This window comes from Solea solea, chromosome 1 (genome assembly GCF_958295425.1).
Source record: "Solea solea chromosome 1, fSolSol10.1, whole genome shotgun sequence".
NCBI lineage: Eukaryota > Metazoa > Chordata > Actinopteri > Pleuronectiformes > Soleidae > Solea > Solea solea.
The window spans coordinates 14,666,570-14,676,823 of NC_081134.1; the positions used below are offsets into that span (position 1 = coordinate 14,666,570).

Genomic DNA, 10,254 nt, shown 5'->3' on the forward strand with positions numbered 1-10,254 from the left:
TTAATAAGATTAGTTCTTAACTGTGACTTGTGTTTGGCTCTGCAGGAATTTGTGTAAGGACCTAAGAATGACCCAGTGAATGCTTATTTCCCTCCATTTTTACTGCAAAGTAGAAATGGATATTTCTCTCAACTGTCGACTGCCTTGATTTATTTCTTGTTTTCACATTATTTAAATGCAAATACCATCCATCCATCATCTACCGCTTTATCCTCCACCAGAGGGTTGCGGGGGGTGCTGTGTCAATCTCAGCTGACATAGGGCGATAGGTGGGGTACACCCTGGACAGTTTGCCAGTCCATCGCAGGGCCACACACACATAGAGACAAACAACCATTCACTCTCACACTCACACCTATGGTCAATTTAGGGTGTCCAATTTACCTAATCCCCTAAATGCAAATACATCAAATAAAAATAAGTTACTGTTGTCACATTTAAAGGTGTAATCTGCAGGGTCAAAGTAGACTTTTTTTTTAACTGATATGACCTAGAAAAGCTCTGGTGTGATTAATTAGCTGCGTGAATAAGGAGAATAGATACAAAGGCAAGACAAATATTTCACTCGTAAGGAGAATGTATGATTATTGTTCCTGGGTAAAATGAGTTAAATTTATTTTATTTGATTCATTGACTTTTTGAGAGGTCTGCATGTCTGCATGTATTATCTATATCAATGGCAAAATGTGACATCAACGTTGGCCAGATGGTGGCACTAGAGTTTTAGTTAGTTCAAGTGACTACAGCTTGATAACCAATAGTTGAGTATTTCACATCCACATATTTTAAAAGCAGTAATTGACAGTTTTAATATTATCAATCTATTAATCAGAAGATTCCTTCATTTCAACTGAGGGCTTCAGTCAGCTTAAAAGAGTTGCAAAATCAAGTGTTAGACAAAACATTCAACTCCTGTCAATAAAACTACTTGGTGGACTCACTATCACACAACCCAATTGAAAGCTGATCAAGCATTATTGCACAGACTCTGAGCTGACCTGTGGACTGCATGATTGTTATATTGATCTCATGATGTACACCCACCTCTCTATCTGTGTTTGGATTTAAAGAAATACTGATAAAGGCCTCTGTTTTCAACTTAAGTGGCAACACTAATAAAATAGCATATGCCATAGGCAGAATAAGAAATGAAGCATGAAAATAAAATCAAGGCAGTAAAAGAGCATTGCTAGTTAATGGAAATATTTTATAAATAGCAGGACATACTTGCATTAAATTCCTGTGTAAATCATCATCATAGCTGCATTGTATTAGCTGGTGTTAAAGTCCAGTGTTGTTTACAGAGCTGTCAGTTTTCCATCATGCCTCTTATAATTGATTACTAACCATGTGCATTTATAGCTAACTTGATAGATGTGAATGTCAATTCAGCAAAAGTAAGTTTCAACATACAGGCACCTACACAATAATAATAAAAAAAAGAAGCAGCACTTAAACAACAGATACTGTTTTATTACTGATGAATTTGTTCTTTCTTTCTCATTCTGTTCAATTGACATAGTCAAATCGACCATTCATCATAACCCAAAAATAGTTATATAAGACAGAGAAAATGCAGTAAATCACTTTAATTGAGATGCCAGAACTAGCAAATGTGGCCTGGATGTTGAGAAAAATGAATTCATTGTTGAGTTTAAAACTATTTAAAGTGCTTGATTGTTAAAAAGCTGCAGGACTTTTTTAACAGTACAAACCCATAACGTCTGAAAAGAAAAGGTGGAATCAGTGATTTTGACAAAAAAATTTCAGTCAAAGTATTGACATTTTGTGTCAACAATTAACTTACAGTATAAAGTGTACTTCTTATATATGCTGCTAATTTTTTTCATTATAATAGTAAAATGGATGAATATCTTTGTCAGTTGTATTTATTTTATAGATTAACTCTTATTTGAATCAATGGTAGCAGTGCTGCTTACTACACCATCATATAATGTGTATAAAAACCATTTATGAAATGTAGATATACTGCTCATAAACATCAACTATGGTGTTTTGAAGTGAAGCGGTATCTAATTCCCTGTGGTTAGTAATCAAAATAGCATTATGTTGCATACAGTGTGTCATTATTCTCATCAGCACTACTTTTATCTCATAAAATCTGCCTGCTTGTTTCCTTTTAGGGCTGAACAAATTAAATACAATATCTAATTGCACATATGTTTTGCTATATAGGTTTTTTGCTTTATAGATTTAAATTGCGATTGACACACCGCACCATCAAAATATGTGGCCACTTTTCTTCCTCTCCTCCATCTGAAAATGTAAACAATTATTGAATAACACTTAAAGTCTATCAATTCAAAAAATAAAATATAGCTTTTTAGAGACTTGGCTGCATTCATCAAGTTTTCGAGAAAACAAATGTGTAAACATGGTCTCATACATAGGTAATAACCGGCCATTCGTTGAATAATAATCAATGTAGATTATTTAAAACGAAAATAACCTGTTAATCGGCCACACAGATTAATCTGTATACATTAATTGTACTTTTTTTTCAGTTGTCATAAAACAATACAATCAACGCTGGGTTTTTAAATATGCAGCCTTTGCAATTTTAGTTTGAAAACGTTTAATTGTTCAGCCCTACACCTACGATTATGTTAAAAGCACACAAGTGATCAATGTAATTTGGTGTGTGTACTGAAATAGCCCAACATTAGGAGCAGGCAGCCAACCCCGGTGGTCACGTGGTGCAGCAACGTCACTACTAGGGTAGAGATTTGTGAAGAATAAGCAGGCAGATTGAGAGGCAAAGAGCCCCACAGGAGGTGCGCTACTTTCTGTTATTTCGCATCGTCCCTTGTTTCTTTGCTTTGGGTGTTTGTTTTTTTCCTGGCCAGACAGAGAACAGAATATCTGTTCGACATTTTAGAGACCCAAATGCCCGGTCCCACCCAAGCCCTTTCCCCAAATGGAGAGAATAACAACGACATCGTCCCGGACAACGGCACCAACATCATTCCTTACAGGAAAAATACAGTGCGGGGAGAGCGCGCCTACAGGTAAACCAGTGAAATGCCGCATGTGATTTCATGTAAGAATAAAAAAGATAATTAAAAATGGTGCAGACAGAACCCTGCATTCTGGCCTCCCCCTCCTCTTCCTTCTCTTCCTCCTCGACGTGTGTCGGTTAAGCTTTGCTCCCATCCGCTCTTCTTCCCCTGCTGTCTCCCAGTCTCCTCTCATGTTAGCCCTGTGATTATGGTGTACATTTTTCGTACGAAACCTTGGTTTGGGCTGGCGTGTAGCAAACGGAGCTGTCGTTGGCTGCTGTGTAATGTTGTGTGTGTGTGTGTGTGTGGGGGGGCAGATTTTTTGGAGCCGTGGAAACGGTGCAGCTTGTCAAATGACAGGAGTGCACCGACAGTTGCTAGAATATTCCCATCGTGACATGGCGCCCCACAGTTACGTGATTACACCACCTCTTATATCACAGTTAGTGTCTGTGTGGAACGATCATTTCATGCACAGACTCATCAGTACTTGTCACACAAACCTGTATATCACCCCTGTTTTGTTTGGGTGCAGGCATCAGCCCAGCCCTGTCCCGGCTAACAAAGCATGCTAGCAGCAGCACACATGAACATCCGCTTTGTTGACATGGGATCCTCTGGCCCAGTTTCCTTCCTCCCTTCTCAGAGAATCTCTGTTCCAGCAGTGCTGCCATAGCCCAAATTTAATGATGAAGGGTTATTATTATCCTGCCTACCCTGGTGTGCTAGTTCTTGTGCAGGCAATAATGATTTGGGGAGATTTAATACCATACTAATCATGATTGAATGCATAGGTCTGTGCTGCTGTTGAGGAAGTTGAAATGTTGTGGTGTTTTGGAGAAGACCTAAAGGATGACTGCACTAGATCTGGAAGATGTGGCCAAAAAGGTCATCACAATAAAAATGTTCAATTTCTCAATTAATTGATTATAAATATCAGATGATAAAGGGTTGATTGTTTTTTTTTTTTGCTTAAGTGAAAGGCAAAGAAATTGTAATTTATTTCAATAAAACTTGTTAAACAGAAATGTTTTGCACATCTGAGGTGAAGTGTTAAACCTCAAAGTAAGCATGAATATACTGTACATTGAATATTTGTTGAATTGCAATTGAAGAAAGACATATCACAGAGTAATTGCCCAGCCATAAATCACACACTGTTTACTGTTTTTATATAAATAAAATACTATTAACACCTTTCTGTACAAATTATACATAATTGTAGTTTAAAAGCACCACAGACTGCAGCAATGTGGTATAGATAATGAATACTTTAATGAATCGGGTGGACGATGTGCAATTTTCTCTACATGATCTATGAAATTGGTAAAATAAAAAAAAATGTTCTACTGTGCATGGTATACTTAGGTTAGCTGCCAAGACGTATTTAATTTGTGTAATGATTTTTCTGCTACTAAGAGCTAAGAAATAAATTTGACTGAAAACCCCCTTGTACTTACATCCATGGGTCACTCTGGCCATGTGGGTAAATGCTACTGATAAAGATCATTTAATAATGCAGTCTTGCTGTGTGGCTTCCCGTGTCATAGGGTAAACCGAACAGTTCAATTAAGCAATCACTGATGTGATGTGAAGTTGTTTTTAATAAAAATCAATAAAGCTGTTCAAAATAGCTTGCTAGATTTTCCACCAGGCTTTCATTTGTTCAGCTCCCTCCTGTTTTAGCATTGCTTTTCGCAAGTTTAAAGTATTAAATGTTATTGTCTTTCTGTTGCAGTTGGGGGATGGCGGTCAACGTATATTCTACCTCAATTACCCAGGAGACTATGAGCAGGCATGACATTACTGCCTGGGTAAACGATATTCTCTGCTTAAACTATACGAAAGTGGAGCAGCTCTCCTCAGGTGAGAACTGAACCAAAACGTTTCTCTCTTTCTCAATCACATGCTGTACCCTCTACTTCCTGTGTATGTTTGCAAAGAGACAATATGAGATGGGTAACGTGTTTTGGAGATTACGTCTTTTGGGGTTGATTCATTTTCTGTGTAAACTGACAGTTAAAGCAACTTGTGGAAACAAGCTCACCTCTTGCTGGCAAACAGTTGTCTATAAATAAACTTGTAGCCTGCCGTGCTCTCCTGCTGTGACCAAGTAATCCAAATCCAATTTCAGTCACTATCTTGAGACACAAACAGAGCTTTGCACACTCACACTGGTTTAGGTGTAAGTTTTTTTTTCAATGTGAATCACTTCTTGTGTGTTGTCTTGTCAGATTTGTGTAATCTGATCCGGTTACCCACTACCAGGTTAAGCTGGTGTTTTCAAATGGATAAAAGTTAAAAGTTAGGCAGTTAATATAAACCATGCCACCAAGAACATGCATTAATAGTTTTCTTTTTAAGGAAAAAATGTCAGTGGTCTAGACACAGAAATGGCTCCCAGGCTTTTTGTTATTCCAGGGGATTTTTGTCATGCTAAAACAAACAGACGTGATAAATCCAAGCCTGTGGCGTCAATGTGTTGTACATTATACACCCAACTAACTCCTTATTACATTTTTAGGAGCTGCTTATTGCCAGTTCATGGATCTGCTCTTCCCTGGCTGCATCAGTCTTAAGAAGGTTAAGTTTCAAGCCAAACTGGAGCATGAGTACATCCACAATTTTAAACTGTTGCAGGCGTCCTTCAAAAGAATGAATGTGGACAAGGTGGGTTTTGCAGAAAATTGCTTGGAATCTTATTTTGCTTATCTTCAGTATTATTCATTTAAATTATCTTCCACAAAATATGTGGTTGAATTTACATGTTTTGTACTCCCCCCCCCCCCCTCCACCTTGATTCAGATCATTCCTGTAGAGAAACTGGTCAAAGGCAGATTTCAGGACAATCTTGATTTCATCCAGTGGTTTAAGAAGTTCCATGATGCCAATTACGATGGTAAAGAATATGACCCGGTTGCAGCCAGACAGGGTCAGGATGCCATCCCACCACCTGACCCCGGGGAGCAGATCTTTAACCTGCCGAAGAAGTCTCACCACGCAGCCAGCTCTCCCACTGCAGGTACACTTCAAGTGATTTGTTTTTTGATGGTGGTAGAAGTGTTTTTCAGAAACACTGATTTAAGTTGCTCCAACATAAATGCTTGTGGCCTGACATGTCTGCCGATATATAAATACTGTATTTATATACTATATTTGTATTTATATAACAAAAACTCTAAACAACTCTATCTAAATTCTCATCACTTCCAGAGTTACTCTTTTGATGGGCAATTACATCATACCTCCCTTTTCAACCAATTTTATTAAATCTGTTTTTGACAGAAATACACATTATAGTAACAATTTTTGCTGGCCTCGTCATCTTTCTGCAGTCAAAGTAGAGCAACTTTCTGCTCTCATATTTATTCCCTGAACTTAAAATCTTCACGACATAACCTTCATTCATTACACAAGCACCAGCCTCTCACAACACAACACAGACACACCCTCTCACACACGCATGTTAAGCTCAGTCTTCCTCTTCTCCTTTTGGTTCTAGAGACAGCCAATCACGAGCACTTTCAGATCTCAGTCAGACAGCATGCTGGATGCTTATTGGCTCTTTGTTGCTGATGAATTTAACTCCTTAGGCACTGAAATGTGATACTGAATGCAAACAAATGCAACAAATTTTCAATATCAGGAAGTGTGTGTGACACCCAGTCGATACCAGATTGTACTGATGTTCAATACCCAGCCCTGCCCTTGAGTAATGAGCTTTTTATTTGCTTCCAGGAGCGTCAAGGTCAACCTCAACCACCCCCAAAACCGCAACACCGACATCCCGACCCTCTTCAGCCAAAAAGGTCCCTGCAATTACAACTCCAGCCAAAGGGGAGAAAGACCTGGAATCACAGGTCACACAGCTTACAGAGGAGGTTGGTATATGTTTATGGAGAATCAGACAATAATTATTTTTATTCCTTATCATCAATTTTCATCAACTTATTTATCAATCTACTATGTCAATTATGCCTCTACCGTCCACTTCACATTCTGTAGACTTGTCAAATGCTCTGTATTTGGTAGAGGGAGGATTTAAAAACATCTATCACAACAACAACAAAATGACAGTGAAATAAAACGAAACACTCTCACTTGTGGCTCCTTATTAAGCTGCATTTAATTGCTGTAAATACATGTACAAATACATTATCTATTACCTACTATCTAACAAATTTATTTAAGAATTAATAGAAATACTAGAATATCCTGTTTGTCTATGTATGTGGACTGTCCAGGGTGCACCCCGCCTATCGCCCTATGTTAGCTGAGATTGGCACAGCCAAGAATATCCACAACAGACAAACAAACACATTTCCAAAATGAGAAATGATTGTCACAAACACACATGGAATCACTTTGCTTCTTACCACACCAACATAAGACTATTCATTGTTCATTCTATGCATCCTCTTTGGATACAATACATTCTATGCCACTCTTCATCTGAATACTGACTTGAAGTAATGCATAATAATACTTGTCTATATTGTTTAGGTCTGCTAATAGAGATACTACTGGCTTTGACATAATATATGGCGTGTCTATTGTGATTCATTGTAGAACGAAACATTAGACATGCAGATATATTCAAGAGGCACTGTACATGGCTGAGAGCTACACATACACGGTCCAGTAAAGAAGAAGATGTGTGTGTCTAATGTAATTGTTCCAACATGCTTCTGCACATGTAGACAGGTCCAAGATGTAGTTTGCTCATGTAGTGTGGTCTGCAGCCAATGAAAACCTACCGTATCTCATTGAATATTGTTTTGTTTTTGGTGGTAATACGAAAGATGAAGCATATATTCGTGAATAGACAATCTCAAAATCAGTTGCAGCCCATTGAGTGATAGGTTGGGCAATGTTTGGTTTTAGCAATACTTTTCTACACATGTTATGTAAGAGTTGTGCACTCTAGAGTCTAGACAACTTGCATCAGTTGCATAATAGAATCTCATGCTGGTCTCACTCAGTGCTGTGCTAGTCACTGTGATTGTTCAACTGATCTTATGACTTGTCACAATATCAATTGGGTTTGGATTCTCCAGTATCCCTGTAGGCCAGTTTAACTGTCCGTTCCAGCGCTGATGCAGTTTGCTGAAAAAGCATTTTCAAAGGGATAAAGCAGAGAATAAGATACATGAAACTGTAATAAATGAATTACAAATCGTTAAAAATAAATAAATAATGTTATGATATTTGTTTTAGGTGAACCACTTACAGTCGACACTGAAAGGGGTGGTGAGTGAGAGGGACTACTACTTCAGTAAGCTGCGAGATGTGGAGACGTTGTGCCAGGAACATGTTGACGAAAATGCTGAGCTGGTGGCGCGGCTAATGGAGATCCTTTATGCCTCAGAGGAGCAGGTCGGTCATTCTGGGATCAATAATTTTTTTTCTGATAAGTGTACCATGTGCAAGTGTCATTTTTTTGCTGGTGGTAATATCATGTGAAAGTTCTTGTGCAGTTGAAATAAATAAGATCACAGATCGGCATGTAATCATGTGTGTTTGCTACAAAGAATTCTTAACACGTGTATCCTTTTTTCTTTTTTTTTCTCATAGGATACAGTGGAGGAGGCTGAGGGTGACGGACAGGAAGTAGACCAGCAAGGTCAGGGGGAGGAACAGGATGAATACTGACTGCCACCATCCTTCACTACAGTTACACCCCTGTTTTTAATATGTGAGAACTGTTGAACGGATTTTTAATTTTTCCTCATGGTTCTTTTTGTTGTCTTCTCCAAGACTGAGCACATGAAGCAACCTTCCTGAATAGAAGCACTATTACAGCTGTTATTTTTTTGTATCCTTTTGCTCACTGTTCAATGTTTTTGTGACTTTTGGTGAACTGCTGTGGCAGGTTTGTGGTGACGACCTCCACCAGTAGACAAGCTCAGACCATCACAGACGTTTTCCGAAGACTGTGCGTGGAAAAACGTCAATTCAAATCCTGCAGTAGATGTGATGAAATGCTGAAATTTAGACAGGTAAATGTTACCTGTCACTGCAAGTGTTAACTTCCCCAGCTTCTGTCCTTTTTCCACTTTTATTTTGTTTTTATTTTGCATATCAACAATATCAATCACAAGAATGCAATAAGCAAAGCCCTAAAAGGGCTCATTGTAGCTCTTATTTAACCTCCTTCCATATGTTGCACTGACATTTGACTCTGTATTGGACAATCTGTCCATAGACTTTCACCATATTTATTATTGTAAAGCCTTAGAAATAGTGAAATATTTTGAATTGCAGCCTCATGAAGGAGGACAATACAGTTGATTGTAGTGTATAATTCCAATTTATGACTGTTTGACAGCTATCTTTGCAAAATACAACATTTTAGATAATCTGTACACTCCAGACTGATACTCACACCATACAAGTTTGGTGTTAGGCTAAGAAAAAATAATTTTATTTGTCCTTAACATAGGGAGGGAAGAATCATTATTGTGGACTAGTCTTCTTAACATGATGCAGCGTTTTAAGTTTTAAATCTCATCTGGAACCTGTGGTTAGTTCAGATTTGGGCTGTTTGTTTAGTTCCGAGGTTTTTCTTTCAACCACTGGTCTTAGGGAGATGAGTCGGTTCACTGAGTAATTTGCCATAGTATATTCCAGTAAGTACATTGTATACTCTTTTTCTTAATATTGCATTTACTAATACTGAATTGGGCAGTGCACCATGAGGCTTTAGTCCTATATTATTGTGTAAATGAAAAGGAATGTAAACTTGTACTGTCAATAATTATTGAATGGTAAATGTTTTTCTTTCCATGTCCCACTCATTATGCATTCCCCAAAAACTGTGTTGCATGTTTGCATTTTATTTGTGAATAACTTGACTGGCTTTTTACATATTTAATAAAAAAAACAAAAAACAAACATTATGTTAAGTGAGCTTTTGTATGTTTAACCTGCTATTTGAAAGATGTTGCAATTTGGGTGGATTTGCTGAAATAAAATTATGTTTTGAGTCCATGTGAGGTTGTCGTGTCACTCCAGACAGTCAGATTTTGAAGAATTCAATAAGCTGTGCCTCATGTTAGAGGTTTGATGGTGGTTGCAAGACAAGAGACAGAAGGTTCCATTTCAGTTGTGTTTTTCAAGTATTTCATACGCTTCATACCCGAAGGGAGGAGCTGCGTTAAATACTGAGATACTAAGATAATAAAAAAAGCGGCATAAAAACACAATGTGAACTGAAGTGATGTTAAAATTGTGC

The 10,254-nt window shown here is 37.9% G+C and overlaps 1 protein-coding gene across 2 annotated transcripts in view; it reads left to right on the plus strand.

The window, feature by feature from the left end:
• Positions 1–10,010, plus strand: part of mapre2 (microtubule-associated protein, RP/EB family, member 2) — a 12,113-nt gene extending 2,103 nt beyond the window's left edge. Inside the window, exons 1-7 of one of the 2 annotated variants that reach the window (XM_058638605.1) lie at positions 2,465–3,029; positions 4,759–4,886; positions 5,545–5,690; positions 5,826–6,042; positions 6,759–6,901; positions 8,238–8,396; positions 8,595–10,010. In XM_058638605.1, coding sequence (XP_058494588.1) covers positions 2,908–3,029; positions 4,759–4,886; positions 5,545–5,690; positions 5,826–6,042; positions 6,759–6,901; positions 8,238–8,396; positions 8,595–8,672 — 993 coding nt within the window. In that variant the 5' untranslated portion in view covers positions 2,465–2,907 and the 3' untranslated portion in view covers positions 8,673–10,010. Of the gene's footprint in view, positions 1–2,464; positions 3,030–4,758; positions 4,887–5,544; positions 5,691–5,825; positions 6,043–6,758; positions 6,902–8,237; positions 8,397–8,594 lie in introns of those variants that run through there. The other variant, XM_058638610.1, reaches the window with a different exon arrangement.
• Positions 10,011–10,254: the final 244 nt, after the last annotated feature.